General features: G+C 35.8%; 1 protein-coding gene across 1 annotated transcript in view; it reads left to right on the forward strand.

The window, feature by feature from the left end:
* Positions 1-15,339: 15,339 nt before the first annotated feature.
* LOC134527440 (trypsin-like) overlaps positions 15,340-21,014 on the forward strand; it is an 84,012-nt gene continuing 78,337 nt past the window's right edge. The window contains exons 1-3 of the mRNA XM_063360127.1: positions 15,340-15,441; positions 17,101-17,177; positions 18,957-19,060. Coding sequence (XP_063216197.1) covers positions 15,396-15,441; positions 17,101-17,177; positions 18,957-19,060 — 227 coding nt within the window. The 5' untranslated portion in view covers positions 15,340-15,395. The remainder of the gene's footprint in view (positions 15,442-17,100; positions 17,178-18,956; positions 19,061-21,014) is intronic.

Raw genomic sequence — 21,014 nt, forward strand, 5'->3', positions numbered from 1 at the left:
TGAATTATGAAGTATAATTCATCCAATTCTTTGTTATTAGCTGCCAAATTTTCTAGCTTACTCAATCATTTGTTATTTTTGTGGTTAGCAGTGATTTTTGGGAACATTTTGTTGATGAGCTCGTCTTTCGATGAGACGAAATTGTAAAAATTCGGAGGAAATGAAATCAATGCACTCGATTCGTTGACAGGAACATGACTGTTACTGAGAGTTAGCAATTGCTTGGAGATATCTTCAGCAGATAGATCTTTCAGCAATGCAACTCTCATGTTTGCTGCCAGCTGAAGTTTCTTCACATAGCACCACAGACTTGATGATTTGATGGAAGCGTTTATTTCATCGGCAGCAGTCGATCTTAGAATGACTGGAAGTGTTTGGCGGAATTCGCCAGACAGTAAAATCATTGTGCCTCCTTTACATCTCGTATCATTGCACAGATCTTTCAATGTTCGGTCAAATGGCAATTTTAACGCTTAATCAGCCATACTGCATTCTTCTAGGAAGGTGGTCGCTATTCCAGGAGAAGCAACTGCTACCACAATATCGGATCTCGCATGAACAGTGGCCAAAATCAATGACATGAGGAATGTCTTCCTAAGTACACCTGGGACATCCAGGGAAAAAAAACCCTATTCCATCATCTGTTGCCTTCATAAATGTATCATACACTTCCTTCTGTTGGGGGTTCAACAGGGGTACATTCGTTTAAACTGATTGGTCTACTTCATGTCGATCATATTCATGTTCACTCTCCAATCCTCGATTAAATGAATTATTCATTGCATGATCTGGCACTGGCATTTCTATCCTGACTAACAAACTGCCGCACATGGGGCAACACATCTCTTCGATCAAGAGCAAAGCCTGGTTATGCATCTCTTCATTCACCTCAAGATCGGGATTTCGTGAACTGACACGAATTCTATGTAAATGTCTTCTGATATGTCATCCTTGTATTTGTTCCACAGGTCATGTGGATTCGATGGGAAGCATGTCGAAATGATGATAGTAAATGATGTGTGTATCTGACTTGGAGATGCATAAACAATTGCTTCAGCGATTGTCATGTTCTAATAAATATCGTTTTCAAGCAAATTGAGCTCTTGACATGCAACACAAAATGCTGGGCACACTATACCATTAACAGTTCGTAGTGATTCAAATGATGTTGGCCCACAAACATTCACCAGCAACAATTGCAAATAGAATCATTTATCTTTCTTCGGATGAACTGTGTAAATAAGACCAAGAGCATCAGTAGAACGGACATCCGGATGACCAGGAACCCCCATAGCCTTGCTTCCGATGTTGAAATTTCTTTGACGAAGCTTTCCAAATGTAATAACGTGGCATCTCCGAATAAAGCAACGTTCGTGCAAACAGATCGCTTAGGCCAATCGCAAAGAAACTGGTCAATATTGTCGCTGGAGGTTCTTAAGCTTGTTGAGCGGTCAAATAAACTCTTTGACCATTATCCAGAAGCACCGCCAAATGTTCAACAGTGGGATTACATTCGTGAATAGGGAAAGAGAATATACGCCTGTTACACACTCCTCTCTACACTGGTGTAACGAAAACATTACTTTAGAAAAAAATTGGGGAGACTAGTGGATTTTTAGTTTCAAAAATATGAATAACAAATGCCATTTCGCCTATATCTGTGCACTTATATATTTCACTTTTAAAGTTAATGGAAACTAAGCCAACAAAACATTATAACAATAAACATGACAAAGAAGTTAGTTAGTTCCTTGACATACCTAATTTGACTTATGCATTATTCGTTAGTCATGACAATGGTGGCTAATACACAAATTAGTTTAATATTGGTTAGTAGGATCGACCCTTTGTAAAAATATTACGAGAGGACTTCCACCATAGTTAACAATAAAATTTAAAAACAAATAGAAATAAGAATAAACAATTAATGAAAAGAATAAACAATCCCAGGATTATAATGATTGGAACATCGTGTAATAAAAATTATGTAATTATTGCATTTTGGCACGTGAGAGATCTAATGGAGAATTTGGAAATACAATGTTTGGAACTAGGTGGCCGAAGATGAAGTCTCATGCTGGAGTTGGACTACCAGGGCACCATAGCAGTCCTGGGTCCGAGAACAAGGAAAAATCATACGATCGCCATGTTTGCTCCAGATCTTGTACTATGTTAGTGAACAAGCCTAATCGAACATATTTAGACTTGGTCATTAAACGAGCGAAAATGCTCACAAAAACGAAGATGGTCGGGGAAGATTAAGGTTCTCGTAACTCACCAAAACCGGGTGTAGTTAGTAGCACTCAGAATGTGTGCCGGCTGGGAGGTGAGCGAAGACCGTCCCGAACCGTCTGCGCGGTTGACGCAGATGCACTCATCATTGATAGGAATTAGAATTTAGCAAAATATAAAAATGTCGACATAAGATACACATATTGACTAATTAAGGTATAAAAAAATTAGGGAAAACATTTCTTTACGAAACGACTACATTCTCGTATGGCGGCAGACGTGAAGTCTGGCTGTGGGCTGGCCGAGGACGCGAAGTGATCAGTCTGAATGCGCGGCGCGAAGTCTCTGCATGACGGGAGGGAATTGTAATTAAAACAGGCACTTGCTTTAAAAAGAAAGAGGGCTGGGAGAGGGGACTTTGGCTTACAGACCGAAAGATTCTGAATATTTCCAAGGGGTTGGTCGAGAAATAATACTTCGATATCTCGATGTTGGTTTTAGTGGCCGATCGCAGCGTGACCTACTGAGGAGTGGCCGAACCTAGAAGAAATCGACTAATGCATCTCTCGCATGAGGCGACTTCAAAAGCAAGGGGCTTATGGAGGAGAATTATGCAGTGCTCTGGTATTTTGGAAAATAATTACAGGGCACTGCTTGTGGCGTGAGTCACCAGGGGGCACACATTTACTGGGCATTCAAACACCCAGGGTAAATAACTCACAAATCCGCCACAAGAGGGCAGAGGCGGTATTTTCGAAGACCAATGGATGGCCTTGTCTTAGACTAGGGTTTTGGCCAGTCTGTGCTCTGGGCAATGTTTCCAGAGAGGTTGGAGAGGGGGGATGTGGAAACTGCACACTGGTGGGAAATTAACTCTACAGAGGCCAGAGACATGCCAGGACATTGAGTAAAATGAATCGTGATCATGTCAGAAATTGCTCGCATAAGGCTGGCTCTTAGAACCGAGCTTCTCTGATAACTTGCAGAGAAATAGCATTTTTTGTTATGGCTACATAGATAATTACAGGAGAAGGGTGTGCCTCAAATCCCGGATAAGATGAGACACATGCTGGCTCGCAAAGACTTGGTAAAAATCATATCTGGTGCGGTAAACATATTAGGGAGGCTAGCCTGAAAAAGATTAAGTGGGAGTGTGCAGAGAGCAGAAAAAGTTTATGTTTTAGTTATAAAATTACGGGTAAAACTATGGTTCAAAATACAAATTTAAAATTGTGCCAAAAAATGCTAAACGATGTCACATGCCAAATCACCTCAATGCAGTTCACATATCGACCAACTTCATATCGTGTTATTTCATCTTTGGTATTGGAGATTTGTAAGCCAATGACTGCCATATCGCTGCCTTTCGTGACATATTTGCAGGTGTATTTTTGGACTTCACCGCATTGCAATACTCAATGTTGCAATGTGTCTTGAATATTTTGGAAAGAAGTGGCGAATATATAACAATCCAACTGTTGTCGACCACGAAATCGTTTCCTTTCACTTTCGTTTTGATAGTTCGACCGTTATCATCGGGCAATCGACGCAAATACAGTAGGAAACCATCGTTGCCAATGATGGTCTCCCTCCATCAATTTTCGTGGATAACGTTTGGAACACTTGCCATCGACTATGCATGGTGATTGGGGGTTGATGGTGCCACATGATCTATGAATCATATTCGTAATTACAACATAATGTAGGTCTGGATCGGTTTTGGGATTAGGAATCTTGGCACATATATCATCTATTTGGTCTGGCCGAGTTCTTTCGACTAACTAAATAAGAATGTGTGCATGCGGCAAGCCTCGTTTTTGCCATTCTATTGAATACATCCAGCATTGAGTATCCCCAAAGACGCGTTGCTTAACAATATAGTTCATCAGCGACCGGATTTTTTGCTTGAAGTCACGTGCGGTAATGTCGTGCCGATCACTTGATGTTGTCCGGGAAGCAGCATTTGAACAATTTATATACATTTCAGATTACACGTAAAGGTAATGAATAGATCTGGCCGACCTTAACGAAAAACATATGTCATTGCATTTTGCGCATATTCATGCATATGTGTACATCACCGCTAGAATAGTCAATCGACCAACATTAGCTTAATCTCCGTTAGTGCTAATTGCATCGCATAAATGGACATACTTCTACAAACGCAGTTTGGTTTGGTTCAACCGAATTAAAGACAGGCGCTCCGTTTGGATTCTGACGTACATGTCAACGCAATATTGCTGAAGTAAATCTCAATAGTTGTCAGCCTTTTGACGGATGATGAAACGATATGCGTAGTAATTAATCGAGTTAACCTTCTTGGTAGTTTGCTCACATGGAAAATAAACAGTAAAATTAGTATCTTAGAAGTAAAGCTCACGATTTTGTATTATGAAGGTGTAATAAGAACTGTTTGATCACTAAATCCCCGAGGGTCACTTTTAGTGTATTTAAAAGGGGTTAAGACAAATTAATTAAGATTGGTTGCCTGCATTTTGCTCAATATTCTCCAAACAAACAGCCCCTAATCTCTTAGTCGACTCTTACGATTTCCTGGGAAATTAAGAGTGGTTCTACTTTTTTGTTTGGAAACCAAAACCAAACAGAGTAAAAATTATGTAGTGTTAAAATGAATACTATGATTTTGATACTCACCACTCGATTTATTATCTTGATATTGAAGTGATATTCATCATCTCCTTGCCAAAACATCAGCGGGTATTGCAACTCGTCATATAAATAACTAGCTGCCCGACCCGGCTTCGCACGGCTATACTAATGGAAAAAAATTAAGCCACATCTCCCATTTACAGTAATGGTAAATAAAAAAAAATCAGTGAAAATTTGTTACAATGCTGTATAATGTACCGGAGAGAAAATGAATAGCACCGATGGCTTCCCGACTCATGCACGAAACGTACAACTGATGTACCCGTACTTCGCTACGGCAGTCTACAGGCAGATCACTCTTGCGCAGCTCATTGTACATGCCCCTCCTTGTGGGTACGCCACTGCCTTGCGATGCCCGTTGCCATGGAGACGCATAAGGCATGAACAATGCAAAATCCTGTTCTCATGCAGACTAAGTACCCACTGTTGCATGGTTTTAACCACCCATGGGATATAATTTTCGGAAAATGTCATCCTGCGTAACATAAGGAACATTGCTGTGAAGCTTCCAGTCTGTAAAATATATATACTTGAAAAAAAGGGCAATAAAAAAACAAATTAAACACAGAGAGAGGAAAAAACAATAGTATAGGTTTGCGATTTAAAGTGATAAAAAGTATTTAAATACTAATTGAACTCTTATGAGGGTACTGATTGCTTCGTTGTTAATATTATTCGGGTGTTTTTTACTTGTATGGGAAAATTAAGAATGATAAGGCATCTAGTGCGTGGCAACAATGTTAGTAGGCAATAGGAAATAAACTTCTAGCGCCTGCGGCATTGTCAACACACACTTCGTACGTGTTCTGCATGTTGTATGTAACCCCTCCAATGCATTTGATTCTAAATTGGACTTTTAGTAAGGATTCCTAATGTTATTGATAATATAATATAGCCAATAGCCTTCCTTGATAAATGTACTATCCAACACTGAAAGAATTTTTCAAATCGGACCAGTGGTTCCTGAGATAAGCGCGTTCAAACAAACAAACAAACAAACTCTTCAGCTTTATAATATTAGTATAGATTTGTTTCAAATATTTGTTCCAGTTGCCCAGTATCGCGACGTGTAAGCACAATATCGCGTGGTTCTAAGGTTTCACTAACCATCAGTATTGTAACATTATCTAATTTTGGAGCGTTAAATGTGTTTTCATGTATTCCAGCTGGTCGTTTATCGGCTCTGATCATGCCTTTGTATTCATTATTTGGCATGTGCTCCAACACAGTTGTGAACAGCCTGACCAATTCATGATGTTCATGCAGTACTGGCTGCATATCCTGAAGAATTGCACTTTTCATTGCGGTTATGATGTCTTGATGCTGATCAAGTTATTCCTTCATATTGCCCATAAAGTATATCTGTAATAATTTATATTGTGCATTTGCAAGGGGTTCAAATGATCAAATTCGATTCTAAATCTGCCCTTGAATCTGTAAAGTCGAAAACGAAGTCAGTAATAATGATTTCTAATCACCGATTTTTTTAAATTTTATAATGCCTCATTGATTTTATAGGCATATACAGAGTAAATAAAGTACCTTTGTGTTTGAGAAGAACGAAGTTGGGCCATACTAACGCAGCGTTCTTCTATTGCGATTTCTCGTTCTTCTTCAGTGGAATGATTCGCAATGTTCTGAAGCTTAGTTGGATTACGGCTTTGTTGGGAAAGATTAGATCTTTATCGCGGCATTGTTAATAATAATACTCGCACAAAACAAACAAATAGACCGGTAACACTTATATGTTTTTAAAAACAAATCATAGACAACATGAAACAAAAACAAATCCACTTTCGTGACTTACAGTTTGTATATTGATAGGCAGCGGCACTTGAAATTTCCGAGAGTTTCTCATACATTCTTTGTTGTGAATCTTTTTTCATATTTTTCTTCCGTGGCAGTGCTGTAGTGTTAATGTGATTGGGTGTTTATTTTAATTAATTTTAATGATAAAAGTAAACAATAAGTAAAACAAATGGTAAAAACAAATGTCCCAAACATGGTGACGATAAACGTTTTACAGCTTTAGATTTTCTTACTCTCTCTACTTTAATCGTTAGAATAGCTTCGCAGCTTTTGCTTGGTGGACATAGAGAAGATAACACTCTAGGTTGTACGTCTGTAAGTTTGTATGTCTGTGGCTCTTTTCTATGGTCTATGGCCAACCTGCGTGACATGAGCTGTCAATCGCGGAATATGGTGGAGTTACAAACACAATTTATTAAAATATTTATTGTGTAAATTTCATCAATATTTTAATGGTTATTTTGTTATTCAGGGCGGAGAAGAATCCAACTAATCAGAGGTAATAAAAACCGGTCCAGCCATTCTTTAGTTTTAAATGGTGTAAGTAACCTGACATTGTTATATATATATATATATATATATATATATATATATATATATATATATATATATATATATAGGTTATAACGTGACAGTCTTAAAAAAGTCTGAAATATTAAAACTGAGATAAAATAAATAAATAAAAATCAATCATGATGACTGCCGACAGAAGTGAAAACTTAAAACTATAAACAAACAGTTGTTATTTTTTAAATATTAATAATATAATTAAGAAAATACAAATATAGTTTGAAATAAGAAGTACTAACTTTGTAAAGTATAATTGTGTAACATAAGAAAATATTTTTTGATAAAAATCAGAGACTTTTTCACAATTTTTACGAAAAAATATTACACAACAAATTTGTTTTATCACGTTAGTATATTTTATACTCACTTTTTGCTGCACCGTAATCGTATACTTAAGTTTAAAATAAAAATTGAACAATACACTTTTTGAACACTGTATATACACACATTTGATTCACATACGCATAGCACTGATGTACAGGGACTGAAGACGTGTACTGGCTGCGCGCGCACCATTGAGTATATATAAGTATACTAGCTGTACCCTGCCACGCTTCGCTGTGGCACATTGTGATTGAATAGTTGAGAAATGAGAAACAAAACAAAGAATACATTTCATATAAATTTAATTTTACAATACTTGTGGATATACAATATTTTTTGTTTTTCCACTGTATGCGTAGATATAAAGACTATCTGGTTTTCCGACTCGGGAACACGCAACATACAGTTGTCCATGTGAAAAGCAATCCGCATCTAAATCTAAACCACACAATTATAAAGATTGACCTTGAACTTTATTGATTGTGATTGCAAATGCCAATTGAATTGGGAATTGCAATCTTTTTAATTGAAATGGTGTATCGGTCGGGATCATGGGTATTCGAGGAATGAGGACATCTTCACCTTTGAAAGGCCCCGTTAAAATCGTTGCTTCCACTACGTTATTCATTAATTTATTCACTGAAAGTCGCGTGCCGTTGCAGAGTTTTGGCTGATTAATATTCCGCAAGAGAATAATTGGCACACCTATTTTCAATTTAAGTATGTGTGGTGGTATCCCTGGCAGATCATGTGAGTTTAAAAATTCCGTTGGATAATTAACTACTTCATCTGCTTCCACAACGGTGTCTATCGACTTAAATGTAATTTCATCACTTTGAATACTAGATTGAATAACATTATTAAGTTGATAGACATCTTTATTCTTTGCTGCAAGGATAGCTGTTTCACTGAGCCAATCGTGATTTCTATGATTTTTTTGGATGTCGGGAAATACTTTTTCGATCAGATGGCGCGGTCACTGGTACACAGCTAATAGGTAAAAAAAAAAAATGTTTTTTTCGCACTTGTGCTATGAATGTGATGCAATTGTTGTTATTGGCGATATAACATTTTAATTTAAATTAAAAATTTAAAAAAATGGTATAGGGTCTACGGAGTTCAAAAAATGAATCTCCTAGAACCATCTACACGCAATCCCACATCAAGTGGTGATAGACCCATACAAAACATAACCTCTTCTTACGATTGATGCAATAACCATCTCACGCAATCTCACATCAAGTGGTGATAGACCCATACAAAACATAACCTCTACTTACTATTGATGCAATAACCATCTACACGCAATCCCACATCAAGTGGTGATAGACCCATACAAAACATAACCTTTACTTACGATTGATGCAATTGTTATTGGCGATAGAACATATTAATTAAATTAAAAGTTAAAAAAAAGGTATAGGGTCTAAGGAGTTCAAAAAATGAATAGCCTAGAACCATCTACATGCAATCCCACATCAAGTGGTGATAGACCCATACAAAACATAAAACCTCTACTTACGATTTGGATAACGGCGCAGCTCAATCGAGACACGATCACACTAAAGTACCTCATTCATATTGTATAATTAGTCCCATACCGGTACGCTTAGTCATTTTTTTAATTATTGCACCTCACAATAAAAGCATTCTCATTGTACATAGCCATTTCCCGCTCGCTTCACTTGACGTTTTTTCCATTGCTAAGAGAAATACTTTGGCATGGAGAAACGTTTCCATAACAGAAAATGCGTGTTTTTTTTTTTGTTTTTATTGGTGAGAAAACACATTAATAAAATTGCGCAGTTACTTTTTCGCGGTCGCGGGTATGTTGCTGACGTGAAAAGTAGATAAAAACAATCCTTGATGCGGGTTGTATATAATGGTAAAATTTCAGCTCGATCGGTGGAGAACTTTTTGAGTTTTTGAAGCGTACACAAACCAACATAACATTTATATATATAGATATATACACACATATACACACATTAACGTCACGTGACCATGTCGATGACGACTTACATGAATTTACTCCATATCCAAAACTTCCTATGGAAGTTGTCACTTCAATAATAAAAAAATAATTTGGATTCACAACAGGGGCCCACGGAAATTTGATTGGGGAAGGGAGGAAAAGGCCCAAACGTTTGTGCGTTGTTTTTAACCAACACAAGTGATCTCTGGATAAGGTGCTTGTATGTTGTATACTTGCCCATATTTTGGTCTATATGCTTGCAATAAGTGTAAAACTTAAAAATATTCAGAAATTTCTCCATAAAATATAGTTTGACGTTTACTTTTACCCACTCCGTTTTACCGTCACGATTTTGCAGGCTCAAGCACGGCCCCTCAGTCAGGGGCTTCTTAATTCCAGGGGGAGTGGCCCAGCCAGCTACCCCCTCCTAGGGATCCACGAAAATGCTGAGGGGATCTTTATTGGGCTTGCAATACAGTGACTTTGAAACGGGATTGATAAACGTAAACATATATCAACATATATCCATATCAATAATAATAATATAAATGCGAAAGTAACTATGTCTGTCTGTCTGTATGTTTGTTAACTTTACCCGGCTGAACGGCTGAACGGATCGTAATGAAATTTATCCTGGGTATGGACGTTGTTAAGTTTTTATTGTGTGGATAGTTTCAAGTTTAATATTATGTAGGTACATAAATTCTTAAACTTACAAATTTCTTTGAAATTTATTCATAGGTTGCCTACATTCATATATCTCTTTCGATTTGGAGTGTTTCCGAGCCATTCGGGGTCCTCAACATTGCCCCCCCCCCCCTTAACAGATCAAAGCCCCAAAATTTCGAAAGTTTAAAAATTTTTAAAATCTTTCCCTTTCGATTTTAAGTGTTTTCGAACCATTCAGGGTCCTCAAACCCCCCGCCCTCCAATAGGAACAAAGCCCCAAAATTGTGAAAATTTCAGGAATTTCAAATATATATTCTTTAGAGATGGAGTGTTTCGAAACATTCGAGGTCCTGAATCCTAACCCCCCCCCCCCCCCTTTTCTCAAAAGTGAAAACCCCAAATTTTCGAAAAATTGGAGGAAATTGTATTAAAGTTAAGTCATTACGGACTAAAGTGTCCGGGGAATGGTGGAACTTTTACCCAAAGTCTAATTACCCATTAAATTTGACGGAGGGGGGGGGGGGGGGGTGGTGGAAAATGAAAACCCCCAAAATTTCGAAAAATTTAAAAAATTTCTCAAAGTTAAGTATAGTTTTTTTTACTATTAAGAGTGTTTCCGAGCCATTCGGGGTCCTCAAACTACCCTCCCCGCACAAGGGGTCATACACCCAATAATTCAAAAATTTCCCAAAATTTCGAAAATCTATTCTCTTTAAATTTGGAGTGTTTACGAGCCATTCGGGGTCCTCAACATCCCCCACCCCCCTCAGGGGTCAAAGCCTCAAAATTAAGAACATTTCAAAAATCATTCTCTTTCAATTTTTAGTGTTTCCCAGAAATTCAGGATCCTCAAAATGTACCCTCCCCTCTGGGGACTAATCCCCAAAATTTCAAAAATTTCAGAAATGTCGAATATCTGTTCTCTTTCGAGATGGAGTGTCCCGAGCCATTCGAGGTCCTCAACCTCCACCGCCCGTTCTCCTCAGGGTTTAAGCCCCAAAAATGCTTAAATTAGGAGGAAATAAAAAAAAGTCAATATTAATTAAAATTTAAAAAATAAAATTATATTTTGAAAAACTAAAAATACCGTTTAATTGTTGTACTAAAATGTAAACTATTCTTAAATTTTTCGTTAACATTAAAATATAATCTTATGAAATAAAACATAATTTATGATATAGGAAATGATAAATAAATGTACATTTAGCTACCTTCTCTTATTGAATATTCTTAGAAATATCATATTTTTATTTGTAACCGGATGGTTTTTATTCTAAAAATATTGAAATAAAGGTTACGGTGTTGGTAAGAATAATTCTAGCTCAAAATAAATATCAGTTTATTATATTTATTTTTGAATTCATATCTGTGGTTAAAAGAATAAAAGAAGAATTTGTTTGGTTCCTGTCTGAGTAGCAAAAATTGTCATATGTACTTAAGTCTCAATTTTAACACTGTCGTCACTATTGGAAAATAGCCGAGGGGTAAGAAATTAGGGGATTTTGTTATAGTAATACTAAGCAAACTAAGAATATACTAAAAGATTTGATAAGAAATTTGAGATATGTACTTTACATTAAAAATAAAGATGTGATTGTATCAAATTTCCTTTAATATTGGAAGTTATTTGTAATAAAGTGAAATTGTTAAATTATTTTAAGAATAGCTCTAACCTTAATAAATAAAAAGTTTCAGAGTAATAAATGGCATAAACCTTTTAATTTTTAATATATATTTTTAATAGTCTACATCATTAAATTAAAGGAGAGAAGTGTGATTTCGTCAAAGTAAAATATATTCGAACACTCTAGCAATAAATTTTTAACATCATATAAATAATCTATACTAAAAATTAAAAACAACTTTTTACAAACTTCTTGAAAAAATTTAACTCTAAAATAGTTAAGGACTGTAAAAATAATTTCGGAACCTAAAAATGTATTGTATCTATTTATTCAGTAAAAATATTTGGAACTTTTTTTCATTGTAAGATTTCAGCAATACTCAGAAATTGCGCGAGCGAAGCCGTGGGTTATTAGCTAGTATATTATAGTTTTCGTATGATTGCCTGCATTTAGGCCAACATCTGTGAACTTAAAAACATACAAGCATCCTATCCAGATATGACATGTGACAGTTAACCCCACGCCAAATATTTTTATGGGAACAATATGGGAAACTTGTAAGAAATACTCGAGACAAGTGATGTCAGCGAACCTGGCGGCGTTGAGTGTATCTACGTTTTGGTACAACGTATGTTTAAAGTGCGTGATCCTAGTTACAGTAGAGCCATCTAGCGCCGCGGAATGGAAAATAGCTTGAAAGCAATGCAATAAACTGTCTCGCGCTTCGCCAAAGCTTCCCATACTGTCTTATTACGATATTTGCTCACGCGCAAAACTCTCGGACTGACCGGGCGCCCTCACACCTTAGGGATGAGAATTTCTGCGAATCCTGCAGATATGCTTCCCTGTTTTGTTATATTGGAGAAACTGCCTGTTGGTCGATTGTTCTCCTGAGAAACCAGGTGAGGACATAGTGCAAGATTCAATGCGTGTAATAGGAGACACTTTGCAGTTGGAATTAAGTCAGTCTGACATTGAAAGGTGTCACAGAATCGGGAAACCAAAACGTTCGGTTTCTGATGTTGTGCGAGACGGTTCACGTCCTATAATTAGAAAAATTGTCAACTATAAAAACAGGCTGAAAATATTCCCTGCCAAGAATACTTCAAGGTATTCCGTTTGTGATCACTGAGTCTTTAACAAACGAGAGGTGGCAAAAGAGAAGTTCGGCGCGAAGCAGTCTTGGACTGTCGGCGGAAAAATTGTCGTCTTTCAAGGAAAATGTCTCTTCTCTGAGGGAGTAACGAAAAACGGTTCTAATGTTTAGTTGGGAGTTATGCTTTAATTTTATTTCAGTGTTAATAATGCGTTACTTTATCTTTCGTTTATTATTTGATCACAAACGTTTTGAACAGTACTCTGTAACCCTTAACAAATGCATATTTTTAGTTAGGTAAAGTTATTTAGTTTTCAATTAAATTAAGGGTTAATAATATTGGTATGCATGTGTGCGCGAGTGAAATTGTGGTCTGTACCACATGCTGCCGGGCTGAAGTCTTGGGGAGTAATTCGGAAATTGCTTTCGAAATTTTCTGCTTTAAAAAACATTTTTAAGCATGGGTAATAATACTCAGGGGTGATCTGCCCTGAACCAAGTAACAGAGTATTTCAAGGAACTATGCAACCTGACCTTGGTCAATGAACCTCCCACAGCTCGTCGCTAATTCCTGAAACCCAACCCTCCTAACAGGCTGTTCACTCCGGGAAGTCCAGCCCCTGCCATAGATGTTTAGAGCTGGCTCATGCCAATGTTCAGTCTCTACCGGCCCACATTTCGTGGGCAAAGCCTCCATCCTATTCTTATATCTGTGATATGGTTAAACTCGTCCCTCCTTTGTCAATGTTTTCACTTCGTGGTTCATGTTATTTCGAAATTTTCGTGAAAGAAAAAGAGGTTTTGGCATAGCAATTTACGTCCGGAACTATTTAAACGCTAATATATTAACTTCATCTTGCAAATATTAAAAAAATATATATATTTACTTTAGATATAACTGTAAGAAAAAAGTAAATATCTTCTGGTAGTAGTGTATAAACCTCCTAATTTAGCTGAGATCAGTGATTTTGAAACAAATTTCGTGAATGACTGTATCAATTACAGACACACAGTTTTCATGAGTGATGTTTAAAACTTTTATGTTACTAAACTACACTAAAGTTAATAAGTTACAAAACATGGTTAACTCCTGCAATATGCATAGTCGTCCTCTTAGATATAGACGCACACGGCCACGTCACATACCTGCTTAGATATAATCATCACCTCTAAATATGATAAAGTAGTATGTCTTGACCAACTTCCGGCAACGGGACTTTCTAGTCGTGACTTAATTAAATTGACACAATCTATTCGTGATAATAAATTACCACTTACAGAGAGTTTAAGAATACTGATAAAGCTTCACTAGTTACTGATGGACAGGATATCCCGTGAGAAGGTTTAAATGGGCTCGATTCTATTGATGGTAAAGTCCAGTTTGTCTGCAATACCTTAGGTGACTTCCTAAGTGAACACGCCCCTCTCTTGAAACGCGGCGAGTGATTCAACCTTCTTCCCCCTGGACGAGACGAGCTTCCCTCACGCTCGGGCCACGGAGAGATGCCACGCACAGTCAGCACAAAGTATCTTTAACGAATAAGAATAACTTAGCGGATGAATACCAATAAACATATCGTCTTATAAGAAATAGGTGCACTTAAGAGGTCCACAAAGCCAAGTTCACTCATGCACTTTCACTTAGCTCTCTCACTTACTCACCTGTTGAGCTCTGGAGAAATCTACGAATGTTGGGGGCACTTGATAGATATAAATACTGACGACCTTAACTTGCAATTCCTAAATAATACAAATCTTATTGAAAAATTATGCAAAGTTAACTACACTATCAAATATCCGAAGGAAATCTACGCATTCTGAATACCATATAAACTTTCAAACAGGTAACATCTAAAGATATCCCTAAAGCAGCGATCCGCGTGAAAAACAGTGCTGTTTGTGTAGATAATTTGCCTACTCGAAAACTGCTTCCTACTGTTGACCCATTCCCCTCCAGATTTATGTTAAAATTCTCTTTAGCGAATACACGGTTCTCCTCTTTGTAAAAAATTTGCTTACGATAAACCTGTCCATAAAACCATCTCACCGTCCTAGGTCATTGGTTATAATGTGTGGTTGTTAATTATTAAAATACTAATATGTTAACATTCTTAAAATTTTCCCGCGAGAATAGGAAGGTAAGTTCTGAAACAAATTAAACACTCAAAAACGACGGCATTGTATGAATCTCCCAAAATGTTGATTTTTTTACAGCTGCAAAGTAACACGAGCGAGAGGCACATTTCAGATATGTTCGGGTATGATCGGGTGTCAGTGGATTCCCGTATTAACGTGTTTTCTAACACAGTAACAGAAATCACTTAGCGATCATCAGGGGCAGAAACATTATTGTTGCTCATATAAACATTAAAATGCTCAGAAACGATTTTCTTAAAGTGGTTTTATTTCCGCAAATTGTGTCATAATGAATAACTTCCTGGTTTTCCTGATGATTTCGTGCGCGCTTTCGAGTAAGTAAACTTAACACTGTAGTCAACAACAAAATCCTCAATTTTTTTTGCAGTAGTAATGTAGAGACCCGTTAAATTAGCGTCATTGTTTGGAGAGAGGCTAGAATACAAACCATTACAAACCTGAACTATTTTCTCATTGGAACATAGGTAAGTTTAAAATGCTCTAAAGTCAAGTCAATAGTTACCAATTGAAATCCGTATGCAAGTTAAAAGTTACAGCAGCCCATTGACAATAGACGTTTGATCTCCCTGTAGCCCTAGTACCAGAAAATAACAATAATTTTGGAGGTCTCTATTCAAACGTTTTGTTTAGTGATTGAAAACTGAACAGTGCATACATTATAATATAAATATGAACACTCGTCTTCGAGCAGTTATAAATGCAGCTATTACAAACGTAATGATGTAATAACTTTCAGCGTGAGTACCTATTCATTTGTATACTAACGGACAGCATCAATGATAACATATAAATAAATAAATAAATAAATAAATAAATATATATATATAACTTGGATTACCCATTTTTTTTGGTAAATTGTGTTGTTTAGAAATTATATTTTAATATGTATTACATACTGATGAAATAATGAAATATGAATAATATTGTTTTCAGCGGCCACACGTGACGCACGCTCTCGTGAAACATCCAAATCATAAAACCTTTCAGCTCGTATAATGTTAGTCAAGTTTTGCAAGCATCTTAATTTAGCAGCACGTGTGGGACGAGTGGAATCCTGATTATTTTCATGAAGGTTTTCTTGAAATAAATCTTCACTTTCTAAAAATGAATCCTATTTAGATCGATTTATCGCCCCCGAAACCCCTGCATACTCAATTTCATGAAAATCGTTTGGAGCCGTTTCCAAGATTCAGATTTTTTATATATATATATATATATATATATGTATATAATCTGAATCTTATATCTATAATTGAAAACACGGATAAAACATTTTCTGAAAATGAATCCTAGCTAGATCGATTTATCGCCCCCGAAACACCATGCATACTAAATTTCATGAAAATCGTTGGAGCCGTTTCCGAGAATCAGATTAAATATATACCAGAATTGCTCGTTTAAAGATATAATATGTATATAAAGCTAAACGCGAGATCCCAAAATTCCACTGTAGCTTCCAAACTAAATTTTCGAATTTCTGAATAGGGTATTGTGACCGCAATGCTGGAAATTCATTAGTATAAACTCCTTGTACTTATGTAGATTTAATTCCTTCATTACAAATTTGAAGAAAATTTGAACCACGCATTTCATTGTGATGACATAACAAAAAATTTCCAGACATACAGTCGAAATGTCCTAAATTCAAGTTGAACCAAATGCCTACCTCACATTGCTTGGTCAATAAAAAAAATATTTGGCCCAAATATAAAATAAAACCCAGTATAAGGATTTTGACATAAGTACTGCCAGGCAATGTACCATCAAAAAAATAACACTAACACACAAAAAACTAACAAAAAAAATATAGATATTAATTTTAAATAAACGCTCGATTATGACTACACTTACTTGGTGGTTTCTGTTAACTCATGTCAGGAAATTTAAATATACGTAGCAGTAAACGATAAAGTAGTTATTTCTAAAATTTTCTGTGACAGTAGTATAGTAGTTAATTGACACTTTACCAACAGGTATCATTGTTGGTGGTACTAATGGCGAGAGTCCCGCTGATGAAAAGGAATTAATATTACAAAACTATCCGTACCTGGTAAGTATGCATGTAGTAACGTTTGTGTGTATAAATGGTTATCAGCTCAAATACAAGTTATATCCCACCGCGAATTTTAATCAGTCCACGTTGTCTCAAGCCGAAGTAGCACTGTGACAAGGACAAAGCCAACTGAAGATTTTCGGATGGCCATTTTCTTTCTACCTCCGTAGCCAGTTAGAGTTGTATCACACTAACCAGTAAAAGTGTGTACCGTAACGATAATTTATACCCATAGCATCAAGATATTTAAAAAAATTTGGTAGTTTCACTGAAGAAGATAAAATAAGGTAATTAAAATGCATATCTTCAATGTATAACCGACTATCTCATTAACACTCTTACCATAAACATTTTGTTGAATGGTTTCTTACTGGGAAACTTTTAAAATAACAAGGCATTTGAGGAACTTTATTACAAATGTAAAGGAAAAATTATGAAAAAAGGAAATACTCATTAAACAAACCAATTTGTTGTAAATTAAAATTTACGAAGATCGGTCTTAAAAATGTATTGCATTATAATTTCACGGATATAGAGATTTTTTACACTGTGTCATAATATGAGTGAACTTTATGCCCAATGAATATTCTCTCAGAGTGGAAATAATTCATAAATCACACACGAATGTGTGTGTGTATATATATATATATATATATATATATATATATATATATATATATATCGGACAAGCCCACGCCCTACGAAAATTCAATGAATCAACTTTTTATTTGAAAATGTAGAACTTTAAGAAGCAAAGAAGCAATTCAATAGGTTTAAATACGTATATTTTTAAAAATATCATATGCAGACTATTAGACGCAGAAGCTAGAAATTAGTTCAGAATCAATGAATAACCACAATATAATATTCTGCAAACATTTGTCAAAATTTATTATCATATAATTAAGATTTTTTTAAAATATACCTTCACAACCTTAAGGATGTACAATGTGTTAAAATATTTATTCTGGCTGGTTCAAAAGGCAATCAGTTGGGAGCAGATCCAGGGCTGAGTGTTGGGTTGTGCCTTGACACCTACACTGCGGGAGGTAACGGCCGGATATCATGGTTCTGCTCACCTAGTTTTGCCCAGTCACTCCATGTCTTTCTACCGTGGTGAAATCTGAGGTACCATCCCACCTGCTGGCAGGATAAAATGAAATAAAATAAAAATTATTACACATGCTTACTTCCAAAATTTTCAAGACTTTAAGAACATATTTTTACTATCTTCTTTGTGTGTGAATCAGGGAAAATAACACATCTTTTTGATGGTTTTATGCTGTTTTTTTTACTCAGAATTGTTAGATTACCTTTTATTTTCATAATTTTGGAATGAAATTCTTTGGAAAAATAATATTTTTGAAGAATATTTTAGAAAATAGTGAGACAATTTATATCTAAATATAATTAACAAACAAAACCGTTATTTCGGGGTAAAATGGCGGCGCACTCTAGCACAATTAAGCACAAAGTTGTGTATTTGCAAGAATGCCAAAAAATTTTTTTGTTGCCTTTACAAATTCTTTGAACTTATTGAAAGCGCTTTTGAAGCCACCAACAGAAACAAAAAAAAGTGAAAATAAAGTTAACAATAACAATTTAGTTCGTAAATAATTAAAAAAATTCCAACACTTATTTGACATACAAAATACAGAAAGCAATCACGATAAAAACATGTTTTTGAAGTTTGTTGCAGGACTAATACCAGAATCACAGCTGCCTTAATACATAAAAGAACCAACACATCCATACCCATGTACTTGTGTGTTGCAGGTGTCACTGTACTTGATAAGCTTCGGTCATCGCTGCACGTCAACCATAATTTCCCATACGTTCGTGATGACGTCTGCGCACTGCTTGTACGACTTTAAGAAAAGGTGAGTATCCTTTGTATCAAGTATTGAATGACACAAGGTTCCACGGCTAGTACATGAACATATAATCTACAGCGTGTTTTAGCATAACACACATTTCCTTTTCTGCGGCCAGAAGCTGATATGACAAACGAGTTTGGCTTTACACTTGGATCCTGCTAATGGCTGCTGAGGAATGATGCTTATTGCTTTGGTTTTGGGCTAAGACTTCATTTTATGATATATTTACTACAGTGCATATGAATGGACGGTTGGCGATTCACTAAGCTGACGTATGGTTTAATGAATAATATATCATTCTAATTGATTCAAAAGTAGAATTTGGGTCAGATTCTTAAAGTATATATCTATTATTTTAAAAATTAATTATCAATATTCTTATATTAATTTTTGAATATCGTTATCAATAATCTAGGTTTATAATTTTCATTTGATTTTTTTTTAGCATAAATACATTTTTTTAACTGTTACGAAAGATTTTATGTAAAATATAGGTAAATGTTTTTCAAACGTAGCAATCAGAGCAATTGCAAAAACAAAAATGCTACAAGCGGGATTAAATTTAACCCAATACCAAATGGTTGTGATTGCCCTGCAGACAGCGAAAAGTTTTGATTACTCGGATGACAGATGTGTAATATGCGATTCAATTTTCTGTTCTCAAATTCCATGAGTAGTATATATTTAACGTTTCAAGCACTGGAGCCAGAGCGTGGAGCGGAGCCAATGTCCGCCATCTTGGATAACATTGACTTTGACCTTGAACTAGTTGGCCATCTTGGATCCGTCATCTTGGATCCGCCATATTGGATTCCGCATTTAGTTTTCTGCCTTTTTTTTAGAACTATCATCATTTTGGAATATGACGACATAGTTGCCATTTGCGCAAATGCCGCCATCTTAAATATCCGTGTTATTATCAGAAAAAAATGGGGAAAAATTTTAATATTTGCAAATAATAAATTAATTAAATATTAATGAAATTTTATTCAAAAAACACACTAACATCATGGATCTCGGAGTAATCGGTTCAAACCTGGTGAGGGCAAAAAAAAAAATGGTGACCGATCCTTCCGCCATGGTGACTGCTGGCAGACTGACCCTCGACCACTAATAACAATGCATATTTTTACTAACTTCCTCTTCCTCTCCTTCAACCCTAACCACTTCCTTTCCTAAAATTTATTATTTCTAGGAAATTATTTTTTTTATTTTTAAAATATTCCCCCTCAACCGCCATCCATAAAAACCACTTCTCTAATTTTTTTTAAAAATAAACCCCACTACTTATTTTTTCCCAAGAAATTGTCATCCACTCGCTTACCCCTCTCCTTGCTGACATTCCCACCGTATTTTCTGATTTCCCTACTCCCTCGATATAAATACTGGCTCTATGACCCAGGAGCCTTCAGTTTACAGCATTTCTTCGCCCGCACCAGTCGTCTATAGAGGAGGCAATGAAGGTCGCCATCTTGGATTATGATATTTAAGTCACCATATTTTTATCCTTTTCTGGACACCACCATCTTAGATGACATAATTTCCGCCATATTTCCGCCCTGTCTCATGCAGGTAAGGTCGATGTTCTGTTTCCTTCCAATGTTGTTACTATTCTTACCGACAAATTAAATTTATTTTGAATTCAAATTACATTATAAATACTGTGATTCGAACTATAATAACTCGAAGTTGGAAAAAATACTCCTTTAAATGTACGGCCATCGAGACATTTCCCAAAAAAGAATGATAAAATATAATACGCATATAGGCACATATATTTTTTTTTAATTTAAAGGAATAATGTCACCTGTTCGAGACCAAACCATCAAATTTAATTTTTGAATACTTGCTACTAGGAACGCTAGTGTTATGTAGTACACACATCTGCTAGAGTGCGCTGTCACCATATTGGTTTAATTTTTATTCACTATAGTTTATTATAATATATTACTAGGAG

This window comes from Bacillus rossius, chromosome 1 (genome assembly GCF_032445375.1).
Source record: "Bacillus rossius redtenbacheri isolate Brsri chromosome 1, Brsri_v3, whole genome shotgun sequence".
Classification (NCBI taxonomy): domain Eukaryota; kingdom Metazoa; phylum Arthropoda; class Insecta; order Phasmatodea; family Bacillidae; genus Bacillus; species Bacillus rossius.